This window comes from Ascaphus truei, chromosome 1 (genome assembly GCF_040206685.1).
Source record: "Ascaphus truei isolate aAscTru1 chromosome 1, aAscTru1.hap1, whole genome shotgun sequence".
NCBI classification, from domain to species: Eukaryota; Metazoa; Chordata; class Amphibia; order Anura; family Ascaphidae; genus Ascaphus; species Ascaphus truei.
Window position 1 is genome coordinate 346,154,086 of NC_134483.1, and position 27,261 is coordinate 346,181,346.

Consider the following 27,261-nt stretch of genomic DNA (forward strand, 5'->3'; position numbering starts at 1 on the left):
TGCCATAGATCTCTCTACCTGTGCCACAGTCAGTCACATTAGGCATTCTTTCCTTTCAGCTCATGCAAACCTCTTGCCCTCCCCACATTTACAAATGGCTGCTGGGGACAGAGTATTAAAAAAAAGGAAGAAATGCGAGTAGTCTAAACTTTTCAAATAAAAACTTGTCTGCCTCAACAGTCGTAAAACTGAAATGAAGAAAGCTTGGCGGCAGTTATAAAATGGTACTTTTACACTCAACAAATATTTGCAAATTGTCTTTGCGTAGCCCTTTGAAGTTCAGAGTTACCTCTATGTTCCTGGGACACAATAGTTCTTGCTGTCCCAATGTAAAAATATAACCCCTCCCCCCCCATGACTAACTTAACCCCTTTGTTGCCAGAGGTCGGCAACACCCTGCAAAAGTATAATGTGTTGCTTGTCTACTTGGTATCAAAGGGGTTAACAGGCCTCTACTAACAGTTAAATAACCAGACCATCTGTGCAAAAAGTTAAATATTAGAGATTTTCATGCTGAAGCAAAGCACAGAAGTTTAAGGGCTTTCATATGACTGTGCATTAGCTGTGAGAATATGACCTGGTGACTTACAGCGACTACAATTGGGAGGCTTAAGCAGACTAAAGAGTTCCTTGCATCAGAATTAATTAGCCATGAGGTCACTGACCCTGCAGACAAATGAAACCTCCCACACGGCTTAAAAGGATCAAGAAGAAATCTGTTTAGGGAGGGTTGAAAGTGACCATTTTATTCTTTTTGATAAATGAGAACCTATGTTTATTAATAAGCATTTTGTGACATGGAGGTTTGACTGTCCAATTTGAAAACGGACGACTTGAAATACTACACATATTGTTCCCATTACAAAAGAAAAATAAACCACATTCTGTTGGTAAGTGACACAAATATATATCAAACAGATGTCAATTTAATTAACGGTTTATGGTCTTGGAGGAAAACTAGAACAATGTACTAATATATTGGTTACTTCTAAAACCAGTCTCCTTCTAAACTCCAAGTACATTATTGCAGAACCTTCGCCCCACAAAGCATCCCAATAGCCTGCACTCATGGCTATTCACCCACACTCAGTCACTATACTACCATCCATTGTGACCAAGCACTGCCATCTACAGCACTTATTCCCTCACCTGCTGTCTCTGCAAGTCTCCCATCATACCATTTAGATTGTAAGCTCTTCAGGGCAGGGATTTCCTTTCCTATTGCCTGATTTTGCTGCACTTATTGTATTATTATAATTCCCTGTACGGTATTGTTTGTGAAGCGCTGAGTACACTTTTGACGCTACATAAATAAAGACATACAATACAACCTATTTGGGAATGAGAATGTGCATCTATCCCACACACTGGAGATTTGGTTCTTCTGGGCTCTGGCAAAGCTTTGCTTACAACCTGGCTTTATCCATCACTCTCGTGGATAAAACAGGTTGATAAAACGCTCTGTTAATGTCGGTTGACCGATAAAATGCATCACCAATAAAGCCAAGATAGAATCTTGTCAACTCTAAGGAAGAGGAACATTTCATAGTACCATAATTAATACATATTTTTAAACGTGATGGTTCTCTATGTCTTGACCTGGATGTTCCAAGCGTTGACAAGCTGATGGGGTTATTGGAGTCCAGGAAGTGAGGACAACCAAGAGAAGCAAAGCTGCTCTGACCTTTAGCTAAATAAGTGAAGCGCTACAATCCGGTTTGGTTACAAATGAATGGTAAAAACAGCATTTCAACACATCTATATTGTGGCACTTAAATGGTCCAATTAACTCGTTGATAACGTTTTGTTGTTCTATTTTATTGCTTACAGTCATAGAGAAAAGAAAGTGCAAAAATCTATGTTAGAGACAAAAGGAAACATACCTTGTAGGATAAAGCTTCCTGGAACCGACAACTGAAATCAGAAAGGCCAATCAGCAGCTGAACTTGGACTAAAAATCAGATGTTACCTCTAGCACTGGTCATTATGATGGGCAAATCATAATGGAGGTTGTGTGTATTTGTATTTTGTTTGTCCCTTTTTTCATTTTTATGTAGTTTAAATAAACGTTTTTAAGTCTTTTTACCTGGTGAGCTGATGGTGCATTTTTGGACATTGCGGTCTATTTCCAATCCCTTTCTACTTTTGCTGTGGAGCCAACGGCATACTTTATATATACTGTAAAGCGTGTGTGTGTGTGTGTGTGTGTGTGTGTGTGTGTGTGTGTGTGTGTGTGTGTGTGTGTGTGTGTGTGTGTGTGTGTGTGTGTGTGTGTGTGTGTGTGTGTGTGTGTGTGTGTGTGTGAAATGTAACATTTTGTACTTTATTCATCTGTTTCTTTTTGGCTATTTCTTGCTGCAACAAGTCAAATTTCAGAGAGAATACGCACAACATTTATTGTAACACAAACTGGTTTGTGTTTAAGGCTGATAACAAAGACTCTTATGTAGTTTTACAGATGGGTAAACATTTGACCCCTAATTTGAGTATAAATAAGAAACTTCTCAATCACCTTAACGTCATTTTTTTTTTTTTTTTACCTTCGAGGAAATGTGGCCTTGGAAGTGTTTTGAATGAAACCATAGCAACATGGGCAGACCACAAACGCAGCTCTGGTTTTGATGCAGTGCTCAATCACCATATCTGTTGCCACGCCACAGGCGTGCAGGGCCACCTACACATAAAGGTGCACACAGAAGAATGTGATGTAAAAACAGGTGTACAGCACCAGGGGAAGAACACAAATCCCTTCTAATTTATATCATTTGCATACCATTAAGGCCAAGTCCCCGCTAGCGCTGAGCGGGCGGCGCTTGCGGAGGAGACTTACATATATAGATATATGTAAGTCCCCGCTCACGCGGTGCGTGCGGCGCTCGTGCGCATGCACACACGCTCAGCCGCGATCGGTGCTTAGGTAAACAAAAAAACTATACTTACCCGCGCGATCAACTACCCGCAATGCCCCGCTCGTGCGTACAAGCAGAACACCCGGCGCTCATGCTTGGAGCGCTATCCAAGCATTAGCGCGCTCAGCGCCAGCGGGGACTTAGCCTAAGACTTGTAAGCTCAGAGTTATGCAGTGTTTACAAAGGCATGTCAAAATATAACACCACTAGTATATAATGTTAACAATACGGAACAAAACATGTGAAAACATTCTTGTACAGCACTTTGTGTACACAGCACCATTCCTAGACTTTTGTTTGTCACAATGAGTCCCTGTCCCGTAGAGCTTACGATCTAATTTTTTTTAACGTCACAGACAAAGAGACAGAGATAGACAGACAAAGTGAGCTGCCATACTGTAGGTCAGAGCTGACACTGGGATTGAAATCCGGTTCACCAGCAAAAGTCAGTGATATTACCACTAAGCAACTCATTCAGCCCAAATAATATACAGAGCAGGCACAACCGTTCCTAAACCAGTGCTCAGAGAATGCAAGTATGTTTTAATGTATTTAGCCATATATGTGGCAACATCTGGTGGGTCCGGACATGTAGATACAATCATAAAGATAATGATCTATATTGAAAAAGTCATATTGGCTCCAGAGAAATAGCTACAAAGGGGATGCCTGTGGCCCCACGATTTTGATGACCGCAGACCCCCTCTAACTATAACAGTTGATTCTCCTAGAGCTAGACCAGGGGTCGTCAAACCGCGAGCCACTTGCGGCTCTTGCGGCATGTCCGTGCGGCTCTCCTATGGATTTGCGGTGGCAGGCGGATGATGCGGAAGCAAGCGCGTGGGGGGCGCATGATGCGGAAGCAAGCGCGTGGGGGGCGCATGATGCGGAAGCAAGCGCGTGGGGGGCGCATGATGCGGAAGCAAGCGCGTGGGGGGCGCATGATGCGGAAGCAAGCGCGTGGGGGGCGCATGATGCGGAAGCAAGCGCGTGGGGGCGCATGATGCGGAAGCAAGCGCGTGGGGGGCGCATGATGCGGAAGCAAGCGCGTGGGGGCGCATGATGCGGAAGCAAGCGCGTGGGGGGCGCATGATGCGGAAGCAAGCGCGTGGGGGGCGCATGATGCGGAAGCAAGCACGTGGGGGGCGCATGATGCGGAAGCAAGCGCGTGGGCGGCGCATGATGCGGAAGCAAGCGCGTGGGGGGCGCATGATGCGGAAGCAAGCGCGTGGGGGGCGCATGATGCGGAAGCAAGCGCGTGGGGGCGCATGATGCGGAAGCAAGCGCGTGGGGGGCGCATGATGCGGAAGCAAGCGCGTGGGGGGCGCATGATGCGGAAGCAAGCGCGTGGGGGGCGCATGATGCGGAAGCAAGCGCGTGGGGGGCGCATGATGCGGAAGCAAGCGCGTGGGGGGCGCATGATGCGGAAGCAAGCGCGTGGGGGGCGCATGATGCGGAAGCAAGCACGTGGGGGGCGCATGATGCGGAAGCAAGCGCGTGGGCGGCGCATGATGCGGAAGCAAGCGCGTGGGCGGCGGCGACCATGAGCATGCCAATGGCGCTTGGAGACTGGACGGTGGCCGGGCAGGTCCAATGGAGAGGAGAGCGGAGCCCACACACCCCGGCAGAGACAGAAGTCTGCATCCTGCCTAATAAGGTAAGGACAGCATTTGTGGCCTGAGGGGAGGGGGGTAAGATGATGATCGGGGGCCAGTGGAGATGAGTTGATGGGGGGGGGGGATGATGATGGTGATGATGATGGGGGCCAGTCAGCCTGATGTGATGGTGGGAATAATGATGGGGGGGGGCAGCCTGATGTGATGGGGGTCCAGCCTGATGTGATGGGGGTCCAGCCTGATGTGATGGGGGGGAATAATGATTGGGGGCCAGCCTGATGTGATGGGGGGAATAATGACGGGGGGGCAGCCTGATGTGATGGGGGGGAATAATGATTGGGGGCCAGCCTGATGTGATGGGGGGAATAATGATGGGGGGGCAGCCTGATGTGATGGGGGGGGGGGGCAGCCTGATGTGATGGGGGGAAAAATGATGGGGAGGGCCAGCCTGATGTGATGGGGGGGAATAATGATTGGGGGCCAGGCTGATGTGATGGGGGGGAATAATGATGGGGGGCCCAGCCTGATGTGATGGGGGGAATAATGATGCGGGCCAGCCTGATGTGATGGGGGGGAATAATGATGGGGGGGCAGCCTGATGTGATGGGGGGGGGGGGGAAGGGTGTAAGATGATGATGATGATATATTTATGGCTCCTTGACAAATTCTGAATCGTTGTGCTACTCATATTTGGCTCTTTTGGACTAAGAGTTTGATGACCCCTGAGCTAGACCAATGTGTGCAGAAAATAGAGAGTCCTTGAGTAAGTGGGTATTCATATGTTACTCACGACCTTCTGGTAGATGTGTCCAGCGTCAGGGTGCTCCCTGTTTGCATTGTGAAATACCTCTAACGCGTTTCGCGCAGTTGTGCGCTTTATCAAAGCGTATTTGTAGACAATTTAGGTGCAATTTAGATGCTAAGAGGGTCCATTAAAATCACAAACAATAACAATGAGGGGACAACCTGGCGATTTAACTTAACACACAAAACCCCAGCAAGCTCTTTTTGGTGGCGATTTAAATTGACAGAAGGAGGATGGGCATATAGGGGATGAATACCTGAGAATAAATAAGTAAATATGTGTTTAGCAATTTATTTATTTATAAAATGTTTTACCAGGAAGTAAAACATTGAGAGCTACCTCTTGTTTTAAAGTATGTCCTGGGCATTGAGTTATGATGACAAATACATGGTTACAAATACATAGTTACATTAAGTGAGCAGGGTTATACATTACAAACAAGACATTGCATGCACAGTTAAAGATAATATATATTCTATGCGTATGTAACTGTTACAGACCAGTTTCCGGTACATTGTTCCAGTTTTGGGGTGCATGGTAAGAGAAGGAGGAGCGGCCGCATACTTTGCTGAACCTTGGGACCATGAACAGTCTTTGGAGTCAGATCTCAGATAAGTGCTGCATGTGGTAGGGGTGAGGAGCTTGTTCAGATAGATGGGTAGCTTGCCCAGAAAGTATTTGAAGGCAAGACTGGAAAGATGAACTTTGTGTCTAGACTCAAGTGATGACCAATCTAGTTCTTTGAGCATTTCACAGTGATGTGTGTTGTAGTTGCATTGGAGAACAAAACAGCATATTGAATTGTAGAGGGTATCAAGATTGCTAAGGTGGATTTGGGGCGCCGAGCCATATACTATGTCCCCATAGTCGATAATTGGCATTAGCATCTGCTGTGCGATAAACTTTCTGACCAGCAGACTTAGGGAGGATTTGTTCCTATAAAGTACACCTAGTTTGGCATAGGTTTTGGATGTCAGTGTATCAATGTGTATCCCAAATGTTAAATGGGAGTCAAACCATATGCACAAGTATTTAAAACTAGTAACAGGAGCTAGGGTGGTATTAGCTTGGCTCTGATCTGGAGCTCAGTTATTAGAAGCTTTACAAATTTAGCCTTGGTCCCAAATACCATTGTTACAGTCTTGTCAGTGTTTAAAAACAGTTTGTTTTGGAAAATCCAATTTTAAAGTTTCAAAAAGTCAGATTGAAGTACATGTTCAAGGTCGGAGAGGCTAGAGCTGTGTGCATACAAGATTGTGTCATCTGCATACATGTGTATTGAAGCTCCCTTACAAGCTGTAGAAAGATCATTGATGAACACTTAGAAGAGTAGGGGCCCCAGAACAGAGCCTTGTGGGACACCACAGGTGATATCCAAGGGGTTGGAGTTAAAGCCTGAGACAGACACATATTGGGATCTACCTGATAGGTAGGAATGAAACCAGTTTAAAGCATGATTCCCTATTCCAGAGCACTGGAGTTTGTTAAGCAAGATAACATGATCAAACAGTATCAAAAGCCTTTGCAAAATCTAGGAATACTGCACCAGTGAGTTGTCCCCGTTCCATTCCACACTGGATTTCATTGCAAACTTTTAGCAGGGTAGTTACGGTGGAGTGTTTGGGGCGAAAGCCAGATTGGAATTGGCTAGGGAAATTTGTCTTGGTATAGTAATCACTTAATTGGGAGTGAACACATTTTTCCATGACTTTGGATAGTATTGGGAGAAGAGAAATTGGCCTGTAGCTCGAGACAGTGTTTTTGTCATTACTTTTGAAGATTGGGTCAACTCTGGCAGTTTTCCAGGTCTTAGGGATATGGCCTGCAGACAGAATAGAGTTGATAAGGGAAGCAATTGTTTTGGCAATGGCTGGGGCACCAAGTCGTAGGAACTTAGATTGCAGTAAGTCAGGTCCACATTGGCTGCTTAGTTTTAAATTGAAGATGAGATGAGATTAATCGATGCCATAGTCCAATGGCTTTTGTTCTGATCAGGCAGTAAATATTATTTATTAATGCAAACAACGTTTTCTATAGATTGTCCTCTATTTGCAAGTAGCATCTTTTCGCCTTTGGTTATAACACACAAACACACACACACACACACACACACACACACACACACACACACACACACACACACACACACACACACACACACACACACACACACACACACACACACACACGTTATTCACAAAAACTAGTGTAGGAAAAGAGGACATATAAATGTGTGTGTGTGTGTGTATATATGTATATATGTATATATATATATATATATATATGTATATATATATATATATATATATATATATATATATATACATACATACATACACACACACACACACACACACACACACACACACACACACACACACACACATATACACACACACACACATATACACACACACACACACGTCTTCTTTTCCTACACTAGTTTTTGTGAATAACTGCAATGATCTGTAGTGACTCTCTTTGATTCCTGGCAGTGTTATGACATATTAAGGAGGAGGACTAGTCTTAGGTCAAATCTGAACTAGTGATAATGAACTGCCCTTGCATTACTTATACACTTGCTATTGTGGGAGTATAGACCATGACAGCTTGTTTTCATCACTAGATGAAACACATTACAGGACAGTATTCCTCCAGCATCTTTATGAGACCTGTTCGTCCAATACCATGTTTACCCATGGCGTGCCTCACAACATGAGAATTCCACAGTGATGTATGGTTAAACATCATTCCAGTTTTAAAAAAATCTAACACAAATTATGTTTATTCACTCTTTAAAATTTTAAGTAGCAAATCTGCTTTATTATTTAGAAATGGCATGATTGTAAACATGTACACTTCAAGTATGCTTGTTTAGCAACTTACTGTTAGGGATGGGAATATTTCTGTATATTACTCACGAGTTCATGTGTAGATCGTCTCATTAGCCATAGTCATATCTAAGGCCTGCCTTACCTGATTGGTTGAACCTGTCCAGAAAATATCTTCTTAAAACCCCACAGCATATATAAAACTCCCTGGGGGACTAACTGACCCAATCCAGACCAAAAATGACAATAGACAAGGCTGTCCCCTTTCGCCCCTACTATTCGCGATCTCTATCGTGCCTCTAGCAGCCAAAATCAGAGACGACTCAAGAATACAGGGCATTAAGGATTGCCAAGACCGTACATAAAATTTCGCTATTCGCGGACGACATTATTTGGACCCTCACACCACCATTCCCAACCTCCAAAAACTCTTGGACCAATTTGGCCGAATTTCAGATTACAAAATTAACACGGACAAATCTGAAGTCCTAAATCTCTCCCTTTCAGAGCCGACCTGGAAAATGCTCCAATCCAACTATAAATATAGATGGAACTCCTCCCATATAAAATATCTGGGAGTTAAAATAACAAATTACTACAACTCTCTATACCAGGCCAATTACCCCCGTTATTTAACCAAATCAAAAAGGACTTAGAATCCTGGAATAAACTCCAAATCTCCTGGTTTGGTAGGATCATTTCAACCAAAATGAACATCCTCCCTAGACTCTTATATTTTTTCCCAAACACTCCCTAAAGACATTCCCATGTCTGAGCTTAAAAATATCCAATCCCAGATATTCCAATTTATATGGAATAACCGAAAACCAAGAGTCCCAAGGTCGGTGTTATCACCCAAGATGGGTGGGGGATTGGGGGTCCCTGACGTGATTAAATACTAACAGGCAGCCCAATTACGCCAAGCAGTGACTTGGAATAACAACCCGGCCATATCATGTTGGCTCGAGATAGAATCCCATTATGCGGCCCCTTTGCCCCTGTCGGCGATTCTCTGGGTTCGGAGCGATAAGGAGAAAGGGTCTAGGAAATACGATCTGGGAGCAATGAGTTGTACGTGGAGCATTTGGCTTAGAAACAAAGGGAAGTACGTCCTGTCGACCACCCCCTCTCAATTTACCCCCATCTTTGATAACCCGGATTTCCCGCCTGGGTGTTCTCAGAAATAATTTCAACAATTTCAAGACCTTAAAATTAGAAGGGTAGCAGACTTGCTGAAGAAAGAGGAAATTTTGTCCTTCCAAGAGCTCCAAGATAAATACCAAGTACAAGATCTCAACCCGTTTAAATTCCTTCAAATTAGGCACTTTCTTATAGCGCTCTCCCAAACCGCCAAATTTCCCAAACCGACCAAATTTGAGTCCCTCTGCACTAATGGTTCTTACCAGAAGGGATTGATCTCAGAGATTTATAGGGGGTTAGAGTCAACATCGGAGAACCCAAACCACGCATATATGCAAAAATGGTGCGCAGACCTCAATCTACAACTAGATATGGACGATTGGAAGGACGTCTGGGAGGCAGCTTCCAAGACCTCAATTTGCACGATCACAAAAGAAAATATTTACAAAATTCTATTCCAGTGGTACCTAACCCGAGTAGACTGAGCCAGATCTTCCCCGGCACATTTGGTGGTCATGCCCAGAGATCCAGGGGTTCTGGTCTAGGATCCAGAAATTACTCTGTGAAACCTCGGGGCTGGAAATTCCGCTGGACCCTCTGACCTTCTTGTTGGGAAAACAAGTTGATGGCCTTCCGGCTCCCCTAACTAAACTTATCTCAGCCATCCTAACTGCTGCAAGGTGCTCTATCGCAGCTGCTTGGAAGCAGATAAAAGCACCCTCAAAAAATACGGTCACTAAAAGAATCACCACGGTTATGACCATGGAAAAACTTACAGCCAAGCTCACACAGAAAATCCCCCAGTTCTACAACACCTGGGGGCCATGGCTAGACCGCAGAGGCCCAACTCTCCCATAAATAAGCACTCGAACAAGTTGGCCCCTCCTGAGAGAAAAGGTTGAAAAGGAGTCGGCCACACCACACCCCTCCCTCGCCCCCAGACCTTTCCCTCCCCCTCTGTTTGTCAACCACATTAACCCCCCCCCCCCGCCCCTGTCCGTTCCCTCCCCAACAAAAAATGAAAATGCTTTATTGGATTCAATGACTGTACTCTATATGTTATGTGCATACGAACGCAATGTATCTGTATATGTTCCCTGTATGTCTCCAATAAAGGAAAAAGATTGAAAAAAAATATATAGAAAGGCTTGAAGCAGCACTCCCCCCAGAAGCCTATATGAGTTTAGTCATATAATGTTAGTACCTTGCCCCGTGAACATGCCCTGGTGGGAAGCGGAGGGTCTCTAGAGCTTATTTCAGCTCTGCTGCTCCCCGAGATAATTCCTTAAAAAGGTGCCACTGGTACTTCATGGAGTTTAAAACCACCACGGCACGCCGCATGTCAATGGGACAGTCCAATGGATACAGGGTCGGTGCAAGGCTGTTCTGCACCCTATGCGAACCTTCAATTTTGTTTCCCCTGGAGGGAACTGTACTGGTGGCATCTTCCCCGGCAGGTATCTCGGGAGCCCCCAGAGCTGGAATGAATGCAGTTCGGCTGCAGGGCCCCCCTACTTCCCATCTATATATAAAAAATATAAGAAACTGGACTAGGCAGATTTGTGTCTTTAAAGCTGTTAGTTTGCAGGAACAACGTAAATTGCAGCACATCCAATTAAATTGTATGCAAGCACAGTATGTTATGTGAGTGCATGAACACGGGTACCAAAGCAGGAGTGTAAATGATTGCTTTACATTTTTACCAAATAGAAGAAAAAAAAATCAAGCCAGTTTGTGGAAACCCATAGACCAATACTACCATGGCAGCACAGTTCAATGCAATGTATTTGGTTTCTACAGCAGAGGTAGTCACAAAAATAAACTAAACAGCACTGCTCTTTTGTCAGAATCATGCTGTATGCTGGAAATCCTGTAGTAGGAAAGATGGGAAGAGGTGAACAGGAGAAAGGAAAGGGTGGAAAGGGAAAGGGTGGAAACAGATAGGCCGTTGATATGACAAAAGGGAAAGCTTGCACAAACTATACTTTAAACATGGCAAGGGGGCTCAAATGCAATCATCTTGGCAAACATTATTATGACTAATATTACAACAATTAATTTAAATATATATATATCATACTTACCCCGATATTAAATGGTCCTGTAAAATAGTCGAGATTTGCTTGAATGAACCAAATATTGCTTAATCTAAGTTCATGACATCTGTCCTTCGCACGTAAGAGAGATTCCTCTTTGTTTTCTATCAAAACGACCTGTTTTCATGAGAAAAGATGAGCTTTTGTGTCATTTCACTGCAAAAAAATAACTGGATTTAATTTCGCAATTTCACAAATGCATAAATATCTATTTACTTGAGGTGGAATGTTGCAGAAGGCACATTTGTTTCATTTTCCAATGGAAAACATATGAATTAAAGGAACAATTTAAGGAACAATTCATGCTTTTTGTTTAAACATAGGTTTGAAGCAGGGGGTCTCCGGAGCTGAACACCATTAAGTACAATATCAGAAGAGATGGGCACTTTTTTTCACCAAAGTTTGAGTTTGCGACGAAAATGACACATTTTCGAATATTTGCGAACTCAAAGGGATTCTAAAATAACCGCCGACAATGTTGTTTTGTTTCTTTTAAGTTAGAGAATTAATATAAATTAAAAAAAAAAAAAAAAACAGCGAATATTCACAAGAAAAAATAAAATAATAATAATTAAATATTGAGAAATAAGAACAAACTACGTGGCAGCATTTTTGCCACCAATTCTCCTTTTTCACCTTTATACAAGTCTGCATAAATATACATGAACCGAACAAGGGCAACTTTTCTCATCTCGAATACTGGGTTGTCTAGAAAGAAAAATCATTAGAACTAGGGTAGGGGGGGGGGGGGGGCAAACACCAGTCCCCCAGGGCAATCAACAGGGCAGGTTTTAAGGATATCCCTGCTTCAGTCTTCAATGAGCCACCGCTTGACCCACCTGCGCTGAAGCAGGGATATCCCTAATATCTGGCCTGTTGGTGGCCCTTGAGGACTGGAGTCGGGGAACCCCTGAACTAGGGGGTTTCAAATCAAGCCATATTTTTGTTAACTGAAATAGCTACTAAAGCATACAGGACTCTGAACTGCCAAGCTTTTGTCCAGGTTCTCCTAACCCCCCCCCCCCTCCCACCCCCGTAAACCTAGGAAGAACATGGTGTAGGTCGCTTTAAAGAGATGAATTGTTCATGGACAGTTGTTTCATATAATATTGGTTCAGGCGGCGTACATTGATATTCTAGGTGGATCCTCTCGTAACTATTGGCAAACCTATTACTGTCCGGTCATTTGAAAAGAATTATTTCAAGCCCTGGATTGTTGACTCATTCCGGATTTCCTATGCGGTTTCCAACTTACATAACCGGTTTCCTGATTTCCACCCCGCACAATAGCAATAGAGGTGCTCGAAGTCCTGTTTTACCGGGCAGAATAGATTTTCTATTTTGCTTCATGCAGGAAATGAGATGCCTGATCAATCGGACATTTCTGAGCACATGGCAAACAATTGTTTTCCTTTTACTTCAGCATAGTGTGGGAAATCACAAAAGGTCATCAGCTATCAATTACCACGGTTACCCTACAAATGGAGTGACGGAACCATGTGTCAAGTAGAGCAGATTGGAGCATTTTTTTTGTTCCATAACACGTGCAAACAATGTCAATTTAACTCTACATTACCTTGGGCCAATGTACTGTATCAATGCCTGAACCAATTTGGTGCCATTTGTGCCAATAAACAATTTATAAGATGAGTTAGGAACGATTTGGAGCAAATTGCATCATCTTGATACATCTCTCTCAAAATGTTGTGACAGTAATTTTCTACATGCTCACAATTTGTCTCATTGACAGAAAAGTAAACTGATTTCGCTAATTAACTACATTTTGTTATAAAGCACAAAGCAGCCATCTTAAAAATATATGACTAATTTAACTTACGGCCATTAAAGTAGCAAAACACCATGCATTACATCTTTTTTTTTATCTTTTTATATGATTGAAGCAGGGGGATCCGGAGCTGATCCACATCAATTTTAGCTCAGGGTGTCCCCCTGCTTCCATAGATCCTTTCGTCCGTAGGTGATGGCAGTATCACTGCGACGTTTAAATGTCCAGGTCACACAGGCCAACAGGAAGCCGCAAGGAACGACTTCACTGCTGTCTACTGACCGTGTGACACGGGACATTTAAACGCCGCCGTTTCATTAGGCGCACAAGTTCCCTGGCTGCAGAGATACTAGCATTCCCCTACAGAGGTAAGTATGTCGGGAAGCAGTGTGTCCCCAGAAAAAAACAAATACAAACCGGCGCCTAAAATTGTCCAAAGATAGTCTATTGGGGATCCAATTGGACCGGGACACACAGATCCACTTCCAATCTTGTGCTTCCAATGTTGTGACCACGACCGAATGTGACGTGATATGTGGAATCAAGCAGAAAAAAAAATCATAGTGCAAACTGCTACCCAGAGGGACACACAGAACAAACACTAAACAAACAACAGATAAAACATAGTGCAAACTGCTACCCAGAGGGACATACAGAACAAACACTAAACAAACAACAGATAAAACATAGTGCAAACTGCTACTATTAGGGACATGACAGTACAAACACTAAACAAACAACAGATAAAACATAGTGCAAACTGCTACTATTAGGGACATGACAGTACAAACACTAAACAAACAACAGATAAAAAATAGTGCAAACTGCTACTATTAGGGACATGACAGTACAAACACTAAACAAACAACAAACAGATACAGGCAAGGCTGACTAAATGAGAGAGCTAATTTTAATACAACAGATAATTTAAAATACAGTTGAGAACACAACAGCAGGCAGCTGGTCCGGTTGTTCTAAAAACCAAAATCCTACTCACGACAAGTCAGAGGTAAATGTGCGGTGGATTATGGACACGAGAATGCAGCAGCTTGTCCACCAGTGGCGTCGGGCTGATTTGGAAGCAGCTTCGGCGCTGCAACACCTCCTAGTTCGATCGTCCGTCGCTGGGGGTGTGCTTAGGGGCAGATCTTTCTCTCACTGCTACAAACTGGATGCGCGTGGCACGCAGCCTGCAAGTGTTCGTGACGGAAGCTCAGGGAGTAAAATCCAACGCGTTTTGATTTTACTCCCTGATTTTACTCCCTGAGCTTCCGTCACGAACACTTGCAGGCTGTGTGCCACGCGCATCCAGTTTGTAGCAGTGAGAGAAAGATCTGCCCCTAAGCACACCCCCAGCGACGGACGATCGAACTAGGAGGTGTTGCAGCGTCGAAGCTGCTTCCAAATCAGCCCAACGCCACTGGTGGACAAGCTGCTGCATTCTCGTGTCCATAATCCACCGCGCATTTACTTCTGACTTGTCGCGAGTAGGATTTTGGTTTTTAGAATAACCGGACCTGCTGTTGTGTTCTCAACTGCATTTCAAATTATCTGTTGTATTAAAATTAGCTCTCCCATTTAGTCAGCCTTGCCTGTATCTGTCTTTGTTGTTTGTCTAGTGTTTGCACTGTATGTCCTCATAGTAGCAATTTGCACTATGTTTTATCTGTTTGTTTAGTGTGTATACTGTATGTCCCTCTGGGTAGCAGTTTGCACTATGTTTTATCTGTTTGTTTAGTGTTTGTACTGTTATGTCCCTAATAGTAGCAGTTTGCACTATGTTTTATCTGTTTGTTTACTGTTTGTACTGTATGTCCCTCTGGGTAGCAGTTTGCACTATGATTTATTTTTCTGCTTGATTCCACATATCACGTCACATCCGGTCGTGGTCACAACTTTGGAAGCACAAGACTGGAAGTGGATCTGTGTGTCCCGGTCCAATTGGATCTCCAATAGACTATCTTTGGACAATTTTAGGCGCCGGTTTGTATTTTGTTTTTGGTGTTTACGACTGACTTTGTTTTTGGGTCAGCATCTCTTGGCACCCTCGCCTTATTATTTTAAGGTATTTCAAGTGTTTGTACACCAATAAGTATTGTTTAGTTCTTAGCGCTATTATCACCATTTTTTTCCTTTGCAGTGTGTCCCCAGAGCTGAAATGAATGGGGTTCTGCTCCGGAGACCCCCCTGCTTTAATCCAAGAACAACAAAAAAAGAAGACGTAGTGCAAGGTGTTCTGCTGCTTTATATAACATTATAAAGTAAGTCTATATAACTCTAGATCAACATCTGTTTATGTTTCATGGAAAAATCCACAATTGTTTCCTGCTTCTATGGCCCTATTTACTAAAATCCTCCTTCCTCAGCAAAGACACAGCATAGCAATAAAGAAGAGTTGCTAAAGAGAGTGGCTTTTATTTTAAGCTCCCTTTTTAGTTTTTATGAATAGAAAGGGGAAACACAGATGGGAGGTTAGGAAGTACAGTATTCTACAGTACTGGGAGAAAAAAAGAGTTCATTTAGACCTTGACTAAAAGGGAGTGCATCTCTAAGTATTAGCTTTTGTTTCCCTTCATCCCTTTCCATCCAACGACATACTTGGACGCATTTACTTAGTAGCAGAAGAGTCAAAGCTGCATCTTCCTATGAATTGAATGCTTTACCTGGCATAACGGCAGCATGTGAGCCAAGACAATCCCGACATGACCCTGTGAAAGGAGAAGAAAAAAAAAGGTGAGCTCTCAATCAGCCTCACTAATCCAGTACAAGATTAAAAATCGAAGCGCTTCCTTTGTGTTTAGGGTTTTCAGGCAAATCAATTTGTCTTGCGACCACGCATGTTTCTCTCTAAGCAAGTTTCATTTCAATAGGGGTTTTAGTTACATCTATTAATTACACCTACTTTGGCAAAATATAAACAACTTTATTTCATAACGCGCTTTCTCCCAATGGGACTCAAAATGCTTCACAATTACGGTATAGTGCGCGATACGCAGCACATACATTTTTTTTTTTTTACAGACAGTCCCTGCCCAGATGAGCTTACAATCTATGATTCTGGTGTCTCTTAAATCTGTAACTAAAATCCCAATTTAAAACAAAATATTAGAAATGGTGAAAGATGAGCAGTCTTTCATGATGCAGCATGAGAGAAGTAAAAGAAGAGGTTTACAGTGGCGAAATGTTGTTTTTCAGTGAATTATGGATGGCGTGACCGTGTATTTTAGTCACATCATCTCAACAACACTCAAGTGAATTATAATAATATTGCAAGTATGGTTTGTGCCGGGGGAGCTTACTATGGTACATGGAACTCTGTAAGCAGGTTTGTGCCGGGGGAGCTTACTATGGTACATGGAACTCTGTAAGCAGGTTTGTGCCGGGGGAGCTTACTATGGTACACTGAACTCTGTAAGCAGGTTTGTGCCGGGGGAGCTTACTATGGTACATGGAACTCTGTAAGCAGGTTTGTGCCGGGGGAGCTTACTATGGTACATGGAACTCTGTAAGCAGGTTTGTGCCGGGGGAGCTTACTATGGTACATGGAACTCTGTAAGCAGGTTTGTGCCGGGGGAGCTTACTATGGTACATGGAACTTTGTAAGCAGGTTTGTGCCGGGGGAGCTTACTATGGTACATGGAACTCTGTAAGCAGGTTTGTGCCGGGGGAGCTTACTATGGTACATGGAACTTTGTAAGCAGGTTTGTGCTGGGGGTGCTTACTATGGTACATGGAACTTTGTAAGCAGGTTTGTGCTGGGGGAGCTTACTATGGTACACTGAACTCTGTAAGCAGGTTTGTGCCGGGGGAGCTTACTATGGTACATGGAACTCTGTAAGCAGGTTTGTGCCGGGGGAGCTTACTATGGTACATGGAACTCTGTAAGCAGGTTTGTGCCGGGGGAGCTTACTATGGTACATGGAACTCTGTAAGCAGGTTTGTGCCGGGGGAGCTTACTATGGTACATGGAACTCTGTAAGCAGGTTTGTGCCGGGGGAGCTTACTATGGTACATGGAACTTTGTAAGCAGGTTTGTGCCGGGGGAGCTTACTATGGTACATGGAACTCTGTAAGCAGGTTTGTGCCGGGGGAGCTTACTATGGTACATGGAACTTTGTAAGCAGGTTTGTGCTGGGGGTGCTTACTATGGTACATGGAACTCTGTAAGCAGGTTTGTGCCGGGGGAGCTTACTATGGTACATGGAACTTTGTAAGCAGGTTTGTGCCGGGGGAGCTTACTATGGTACATGGAACTCTGAAAGCAGGTTTGTGCCGGGGGAGCTTACTATGGTACATGGAACTCTGTAAGCAGGTTTGTGCCGGGGGAGCTTACTATGGTACATGGAACTCTGTAAGCAGGTTTGTGCCGGGGGAGCTTACTATGGTACATGGAACTCTGTAAGCAGGTTTGTGCTGGGGGAGCTTACTATGGTACATGGAACTTTGTAAGCAGGTTTGTGCCGGGGGAGCTTACTATGGTACATGGAACTCTGAAAGCAGGTTTGTGCCGGGGGAGCTTACTATGGTACATGGAACTCTGTAAGCAGGTTTGTGCCGGGGGAGCTTACTATGGTACATGGAACTCTGTAAGCAGGTTTGTGCCGGGGGAGCTTACTATGGTACATGGAACTCTGTAAGCAGGTTTGTGCCGGGGGAGCTTACTATGGTACATGGAACTCTGTAAGCAGGTTTGTGCCGGGAGAGCTTACTATGGTACATGGAACTTTGTAAGCAGGTTTGTGCCGGGGGAGCTTACTATGGTACATGGAACTCTGTAAGCAGGTTTGTGCCGGGGGAGCTTACTATGGTACATGGAACTCTGTAAGCAGGTTTGTGCCGGGGGAGCTTACTATGGTACATGGAACTTTGTAAGCAGGTTTGTGCCGGGGGAGCTTACTATGGTACATGGAACTTTGTAAGCAGGTTTGTGCCGGGGGAGCTTACTATGGTACATGGAACTCTGAAAGCAGGTTTGTGCCGGGGGAGCTTACTATGGTACATGGAACTTTGTAAGCAGGTTTGTGCTGGGGGTGCTTACTATGGTACATGGAACTTTGTAAGCAGGTTTGTGCTGGGGGAGCTTACTATGGTACATGGAACTCTGTAAGCAGGTTTGTGCCGGGGGAGCTTACTATGGTACATGGAACTCTGTAAGCAGGTTTGTGCCGGGGGAGCTTACTATGGTACATGGAACTCTGTAAGCAGGTTTGTGCCGGGGGAGCTTACTATGGTACACTGAACTCTGTAAGCAGGTTTGTGCCGGGGGAGCTTATTATGGTACATGGAACTCTGTAAGCAGGTTTGTGCCGGGGGAGCTTACTATGGTACATGGAACTCTGTAAGCAGGTTTGTGCCGGGGGAGCTTACTATGGTACATGGAACTTTGTAAGCAGGTTTGTGCCGGGGGAGCTTACTATGGTACATGGAACTCTGTAAGCAGGTTTGTGCCGGGGGAGCTTACTATGGTACATGGAACTTTGTAAGCAGGTTTGTGCCGGGGGAGCTTACTATGGTACATGGAACTCTGTAAGCAGGTTTGTGCCGGGGGAGCTTACTATGGTACATGGAACTTTGTAAGCAGGTTTGTGCTGGGGGTGCTTACTATGGTACATGGAACTCTGTAAGCAGGTTTGTGCCGGGGGAGCTTACTATGGTACATGGAACTTTGTAAGCAGGTTTGTGCCGGGGGAGCTTACTATGGTACATGGAACTCTGTAAGCAGGTTTGTGCCGGGGGAGCTTACTATGGTACATGGAACTTTGTAAGCAGGTTTGTGCTGGGGGTGCTTACTATGGTACATGGAACTCTGTAAGCAGGTTTGTGCCGGGGGAGCTTACTATGGTACATGGAACTTTGTAAGCAGGTTTGTGCCGGGGGAGCTTACTATGGTACATGGAACTCTGTAAGCAGGTTTGTGCCGGGAGAGCTTACTATGGTACATGGAACTTTGTAAGCAGGTTTGTGCCGGGGGAGCTTACTATGGTACATGGAACTCTGTAAGCAGGTTTGTGCCGGGGGAGCTTACTATGGTACATGGAACTCTGTAAGCAGGTTTGTGCCGGGGGAGCTTACTATGGTACATGGAACTTTGTAAGCAGGTTTGTGCCGGGGGAGCTTACTATGGTACATGGAACTTTGTAAGCAGGTTTGTGCCGGGGGAGCTTACTATGGTACATGGAACTCTGTAAGCAGGTTTGTGCCGGGGGAGCTTACTATGGTACATGGAACTCTGTAAGCAGGTTTGTGCCGGGGGAGCTTACTATGGTACATGGAACTTTGTAAGCAGGTTTGTGCCGGGGGAGCTTACTATGGTACATGGAACTCTGAAAGCAGGTTTGTGCCGGGGGAGCTTACTATGGTACATGGAACTCTGAAAGCAGGTTTGTGCCGGGGGAGCTTACTATGGTACACTGAACTCTGTAAGCAGGTTTGTGCCTGGGGAGCTTACTATGGTACATGGAACTCTGTAAGCAGGTTTGTGCCGGGGGAGCTTACTATGGTACATGGAACTCTGTAAGCAGGTTTGTGCCGGGGGAGCTTACTATGGTACATGGAACTCTGTAAGCAGGTTTGTGCTGGGGGAGCTTACTATGGTACATGGAACTCTGTAAGCAGGTTTGTGCCGGGGGAGCTTACTATGGTACATGGAACTCTGTAAGCAGGTTTGTGCCGGGGGAGCTTACTATGATACATGGAACTTTGTAAGCAGGTTTGTGCTGGGGGTGCTTACTATGGTACATGGAACTCTGTAAGCAGGTTTGTGCCGGGGGAGCTTACTATGGTACATGGAACTTTGTAAGCAGGTTTGTGCCGGGGGAGCTTACTATGGTACATGGAACTCTGAAAGCAGGTTTGTGCCGGGGGAGCTTACTATGGTACATGGAACTCTGTAAGCAGGTTTGTGCCGGGGGAGCTTACTATGGTACATGGAACTCTGTAAGCAGGTTTGTGCCGGGGGAGCTTACTATGGTACATGGAACTCTGTAAGCAGGTTTGTGCTGGGGGAGCTTACTATGGTACATGGAACTTTGTAAGCAGGTTTGTGCCGGGGGAGCTTACTATGGTACATGGAACTCTGAAAGCAGGTTTGTGCCGGGGGAGCTTACTATGGTACATGGAACTCTGTAAGCAGGTTTGTGCCGGGGGAGCTTACTATGGTACATGGAACTCTGTAAGCAGGTTTGTGCCGGGGGAGCTTACTATGGTACATGGAACTCTGTAAGCAGGTTTGTGCCGGGGGAGCTTACTATGGTACATGGAACTCTGTAAGCAGGTTTGTGCCGGGAGAGCTTACTATGGTACATGGAACTTTGTAAGCAGGTTTGTGCCGGGGGAGCTTACTATGGTACATGGAACTCTGTAAGCAGGTTTGTGCCGGGGGAGCTTACTATGGTACATGGAACTCTGTAAGCAGGTTTGTGCCGGGGGAGCTTACTATGGTACATGGAACTTTGTAAGCAGGTTTGTGCCGGGGGAGCTTACTATGGTACATGGAACTTTGTAAGCAGGTTTGTGCCGGGGGAGCGTACTATGGTACATGGAACTCTGAAAGCAGGTTTGTGCCGGGGGAGCTTACTATGGTACATGGAACTCTGTAAGCAGGTTTGTGCCGGGGGAGCTTACTATGGTACATGGAACTCTGTAAGCAGGTTTGTGCCGGGGGAGCTTACTATGGTACATGGAACTTTGTAAGCAGGTTTGTGCCGGGGGAGCTTACTATGGTACATGGAACTCTGAAAGCAGGTTTGTGCCGGGGGAGCTTACTATGGTACATGGAACTCTGAAAGCAGGTTTGTGCCGGGGGAGCTTACTATGGTACACTGAACTCTGTAAGCAGGTTTGTGCCTGGGGAGCTTACTATGGTACATGGAACTCTGTAAGCAGGTTTGTGCCGGGGGAGCTTACTATGGTACATGGAACTCTGTAAGCAGGTTTGTGCCGGGGGAGCTTACTATGGTACATGGAACTCTGTAAGCAGGTTTGTGCTGGGGGAGCTTACTATGGTACATGGAACTCTGTAAGCAGGTTTGTGCCGGGGGAGCTTACTATGGTACATGGAACTCTGTAAGCAGGTTTGTGCCGGGGGAGCTTACTATGGTACATGGAACTCTGTAAGCAGGTTTGTGCCGGGGGAGCTTACTATGGTACATGGAACTCTGTAAGCAGGTTTGTGCCGGGGGAGCTTACTATGGTACATGGAACTCTGAGAGCAGGTTTGTGCCGGGGGAGCTTACTATGGTACATGGAACTCTGTAAGCAGGTTTGTGCCAGGGGGAGCTTACTATGGTACATGGAACTCTGTAAGCAGGTTTGTGCCGGGGGAGCTTACTATGGTACATGGAACTCTGTAAGCAGGTTTGTGCCGGGGGAGCTTACTATGGTACATGGAACTCTGCAAGCAGGTTTGTGCCGGGGGAGCTTACTATGGTACATGGAACTCTGCAAGCAGGTTTGTGCCGGGGGAGCTTACTATGGTACATGAAACTCTGTAAGCAGGTTTGTGCTGGGGGAGCTTACTATGGTACATGGAACTCTGTAAGCAGGTTTGTGCCGGGGGAGCTTACTATGGTACATGAAACTCTGTAAGCAGGTTTGTGCCGGGGGAGCTTACTATGGTACATGGAACTCTGTAAGCAGGTTTGCAAGCTGACGAAGCACGCTGTTGCGAAACGCGTAGAGGTCACGAGAGGCTGCTCAATGCGCTCATCCATTGGCTGGGACAGAGGAACCAGGAAGCACGAGCAGAGAAAAGTTTTTGCCAAGTGCTGGTGCGGTCCAGAGCGAACATCAGCGCCAGCAACGGCTACCTGCTGCCGCTTGTGGCTAGTATCTGTCCCCCTCATTGTGGCTTTATAATCACCTTGGCTGATGTTGAACATCTTATTTGAATATTTTTCAGACAAATCGGATTTAAAGTATAGGCTTCATAGAAGCCAGTGCCAGTTTAGTATCCTCGTGGGGGATAGTTCTGGTATTTTATGTAATCGTTGTATATCGTGTTTTCATTATTTATATAATTTTTTCAGTGTTGGTATTTGTAAATTGTGTTATTCAGTTGTTACTGGATAAATTATGTGTGGTCATTTGACCAGATATTAAATTGTTATATTTTTAATACTGATCCTTGGTGCGCTGTGTGGCATTTTCTTCTGTCTTTTTTGAGATCCCTCTTTTTGGGGGTTCTCAATTCTAGGAGCGTTTGGGGAGTTGCTCCAGCGTGCACAGCTGCAAGGGGATCTTTCCAGTAGAAATTATAGGACAGCTCGAGCGCAGATTCCTTGTTTTTGACTTATTTGCCAATGATATATCAATTTGATCAAAATTAAACTACAGAACATAAAATAGGTACACAAATCAATAACAGAAAACCTAATTGTTACTACAAAACTATTTGAGCCAGTGCTACATCTGCTTCAACGCTGGTCAAGAATACGTGAGCACCATGGTATTTGGTTCATTCTTTTATGCTTAAAATGATGTGCCCATGATCTTAAAACAGCTTCTAACCTTATTTATGCCTTCACGTTAGACACCTGCAGGGGATTTGGATGGCTAAATTATCTCCCTTGTAATCCTACTGCAAGATCACTGGCTATAAACCTTGCTGCATCATTTGTCTTTGCACGGATTATACATGAACCAGGAGCGAGTAGACTAGAACTTCTGCGTAATTCATAGCATGAAGTAAAATCACTTGTGAAGGAGGGTTTGTAGACCTTAGTGGTGTTGTGGGGTGGAGTACGGTCTAACTGAAAAACTCAAACTTTTGAAAATGACAAAAATTGTTAGAGAGGGACCTGAACGTAGGTGAACAAAAAAAAAATGTACAGTCAAGGATTCAGTTGTGTTTATGAGTGTCTCTGGTGCAGTTTCCCTGCCCACCCCAGAATCAGAAAGTGGTCGCAAGGGACACAAATGTGCATTATACAGGCATACCCCGGTTTAAGGACACTCACTTTAAGTATACTCGCGAGTAAGGACATATCGCCCAATAGGCAAACGGCAGCTCATGCATGCGCCTGTCAGCACGTCCTGAACAGCAATACCGGCTCCCTACCTGTACCGAAGCTGTGCGCAAGCAGGGAGACTATAGAGCCTGTTACAAATGTGTTATTTACATCAGTTATGCCCGTATATGACGATTGCCGTACAGTACATGCATCGATAAGTGGGAAAAAAGGGAGTGCTTCACTTTAAGTACATTTTCGCTTGACATACATGCTCCAGTCCCATTGCGTACGTTAATGCGGGCTATGCCTGTACAGCTAAGTTTCATTACACATAAGTAATGTTCAGCCCATTTGCATCGATCTATCATGGTATTTACCATGTGCCATATTTGCTTCACTTGCATTGTGAGATATTTGGGAAGTGTGCTTTTGGAGCAGTCCGCTGCAGAATTGCTCGCGGCAATAGCATATTGGGCTTATTCAAAGCTTGCATCTGTACATGATTGAGACTTTTTTCGATCTTTATAAATCATTGTAATCTGCCAGGTACGGTGTTAACGGGAATACATGTTGAGAGGCCTTACCCCTCCACTGCAAAAGTCCACAATAACGTGTCCAGGCTTAGCAATGTGAGTCACCACCGATAAAAGATTGTTCAGCTGCTGTTGTTTCCTCAGAGCCCGATCACTGGACATTTTCCCTGAGAAAAAGGATACATGGAAGCTTTTTAACTAATTTGTACATCATTAACACTTTTGCTGCTGCTGCTAGGGTCTGCAAGGGATTGCAGTGAAAGGATTATGTCAGAACTAATTTAACAGGACAGAGAAGACCTATTGCAATAAAAAAAATCCTTCTTCAATCTTCTGGGAAAATATCCATTTTCTATTACCAGAGGCCGTGTGCTTAATGAGCAGACCTTCCACAGTGTAATCCTAAATCATGCAGATGATACTTGGCAAGGGTGGGTAAAATGAGCTTGTAAACTGAAAGACACATCAATGCATCAAATTAGGTTAGCATGAGCAAAATATACCTTGACTAAAATACTACTGTACTATGGTAAATAAGCGTGTGTGTTTCAAAGTGTGAAATAATATACAGTATAAGGATGTTTCAATGTTTACTTTTTAAGAACTGTAGGTGCACAACATTTTGGTCTGGCATATTGGCTCTGCTTCCATTGCAGATTGATGCATTAATTATTTTCCAAGGTAATTTACCATAGTGATATGGTAAGGTCACAGCAGTGCAGAAACGCATATGCATATTAGAATTTTTCCTGCAAAAAGTAATCAATTTAGCAAATAGGGTAGTCAGCTGGCTTCTCCAAAAATACTGGACACAATAATGAAAGGTGTGACGCATGAATGAATGAATCCTGCAGTACAAAAAAAAGCAAACAGCGAAATCGAACGGCTGTATTTGATATAACCGATGAGCTTTTGGGATGTCGTTTCCTTCCTTTGCTTTGGGGATGTCGTTTCCTTCCTTTGCTTAGGGGAAATTATTAGTGTTGCGATTTCTTGCAGCTTGTTAACTGATTTCTTTGTAACACCTTTCTAATAATGAATATCTACTAGTTAGAGAGCAGGAAGTATATAGTCTTTGGTGATTCTATAACCACGCAGGTTAATTTCTTCCAAATGAAACCCTTGTACTTCTTACTTACAGTGGTTCAGCCCATTACTAGCTGGGATTACACTTAACACATACTGTAAGCAGAAACAAAATTAACTAAAGTTGTCGGGATGATGCCCTAACTCAGGGAGGGCATGTCAAAAGAGGGATCATTCTGATTCATCTGAAAATCCTATTTTATTTTATCTTGTCCGATGTTTCATATGCAGAAAACATATGGGACAGAAAACTATTAAATGGTCACTCAGGAGAGATGAGAAATTGGTTGTTTTCCTAAACCTTTTTTTTATTTTTGCAGAACCAAGCTATATTAAAATCACACTGAAATTGACACGCAGGAAACATTAATTACTAAACACACAAAAATAAGATGAAAATAATTTGACTAACTAAATTGAAAATCAATAGAGACCTTTGCTCACATTTAATTTTATTTAATAATGTGTTTGGTGAACGTGATCCAAACAGCAATAAAGGACCGTCCACCTCCATTCATGTCATCAGGAGGACCGCCCACCTCCATTCACACCATCAGGAGGACTGTCCACCTCCAATCACACCATCAGGAGGACCTTCCCCCCCTTCCATTCACGTCATCAGGAGAACCGTCCCCTTCCATTCACACGAACAGGAGGACCATCCTCTTCCATTCACTTCTTTAGGAGGACCGTCCCCTTCCATTCACGTCATAAGAAGGACCGTCCACTTCCATTCACGTAATTAGGAGGACCGTCCTCTTCCATTCACACCATCAGGAGGACCGTCCCCTTCCATTCATGTCATCAGGAGGACCGCCCACCTCCATTCACGTCATCAGGACTGTCCACCTCCATTCACACCATCAAGAGGACCTTCCCCCCCTTCCATTCACGTCATCAGAAGGACCGTCCACTTCCATTCACGTAATTAGGAGGACCGTCCCCTTCCATTCATGTCATCAGGAGGACTGTCCACTTCCATATCAGCAGGATTGCTATGACTGCATGATTGCTACCCAAGACTGCTGCTGAATTTCCACTAGTGAAAGAGTTAACAATTCTATGTAAGCATTGTGTTTACCGTCATATATAAGAAAGATCTAGGAATTACCAAATTTGTAAATGTTCTCATTAGCTCCACATTTGTTTGTAAGCACCCCACTGTCAAAAAATAGTTCTAGTCGCCTTTGTGAAATGCTGCCGTTTTAATTTTCACAATACAGAACATCGCTGGCAAAAGTGCTAGAGCAGGGGTCGCCAAACTGGGTCCTCAAGAGTCACCAACAGGCCAGGTTTTAAGGATATCCCTGCTACAGCACAAGTGGCTCGTCATTTTGATTTGAGCCACCGGTGCTGAAGGGAAATCCTTAACACCTGGCCCGTCCGTGACTCTGGAATATTGAGTTTGGCCACCCCTGTGCTAGAGCTTAACATAGTTCCACTCTCCCGAATCAGAAACCTTTTTCTGCTAAGTATTTGTTCTTATGAACATTCATTATGCCGTCCAACATTTGTTTTGACGGTTTTCAGCAGCAGTTTAGAAAAAAAAGGTACAAACATGGGAGAGAGACCATTGAAAAGCACCACTGTCAGCACACGGAAAAGAGAAACCGCTGGAGGCGCATTTACATTCACAGGATTGATGGCTCTAACCCCAAAGTAAATACAGAAAGAAGCAGTCAGGAATTGACATGTACTGCAGTTGTAACCTCCCACAATCTCCCCACCTCTCTCTCACCTCTCCTCCCTAGATAAACCAGAGATGTTACCTTCGCTGATGTGTTTCAGGAATCTAAATGGTGTTGTGAAAGCTGTGAAAGTCTTACTCGCAGCATTGTTCACTTGGTGTGGAAAGCTTGTCAGTCGGGGGTTTAACTGAATTCTGAAGCATAAAACCCTCCTTTCATCGCGGGGATTGTTGCAAGATAAGCAAATTGAGGGGAGATGTCGGTCTTTCTTTTCTTTCCATAACAAGATGAACGGCCATCCATTTTTCAAGCGGCTTATTTAGAAAGCACCTTTCTACAGGCTTATATCCCTTCACATTAAAAGGATTAACAGGCAATATATTTTGTACCAAAATTCCTCATTATTTATTTTTTGACTGTTAGGTTAATTAACTTTAGTGTTATCGGTCGCCAAAATATATATTTTTTAATGCTCACGCAGTTGGTAAATATTTGATAGCACTACAATTGTAAAACATGCATTATCTAAGGTACACACTAAGACATAACACTGGGAAAAGCAGAACGTACCTGCAACTCAAGTGAACAAAGCCGATAGTACATGAAAAATCACATTCAGAGGTTCAGTGCAGAGTGTAGCGGGTCCAACATTTCTTTTAAACAGCTTATTAGTGTAACTAGCTTCTTAGCAAGATTGAAATACTTTCCAAGTAACAGTTTTACTTATTTACTTATCTGGTAAACAAGAAGTAGGCTTTGTACTTGTCCAGGCATCCTGGCTTCAAGCTTATCAGCTACTATGTTTACCTGTTCTACTGGTG

General features: G+C 44.2%; 1 protein-coding gene across 4 annotated transcripts in view; it reads right to left on the reverse strand.

The window, feature by feature from the left end:
* The window catches only part of GSTCD (glutathione S-transferase C-terminal domain containing), a 102,859-nt gene that overhangs the window by 4,468 nt on the left and 71,130 nt on the right, over positions 1-27,261 (reverse strand). For 3 of the 4 annotated variants that reach the window (XM_075608720.1, XM_075608728.1, XM_075608710.1), the window contains 5 exons: positions 23,718-23,833; positions 15,847-15,891; positions 11,386-11,514; positions 2,541-2,674; positions 1,884-1,914 (listed from right to left, as the gene is read on the reverse strand). In XM_075608720.1, the coding sequence (XP_075464835.1) occupies positions 1,884-1,914; positions 2,541-2,674; positions 11,386-11,514; positions 15,847-15,891; positions 23,718-23,833 (455 nt within the window). The remainder of the gene's footprint in view (positions 1-1,883; positions 1,915-2,540; positions 2,675-11,385; positions 11,515-15,846; positions 15,892-23,717; positions 23,834-27,261) is intronic. The other variant, XM_075608736.1, reaches the window with a different exon arrangement.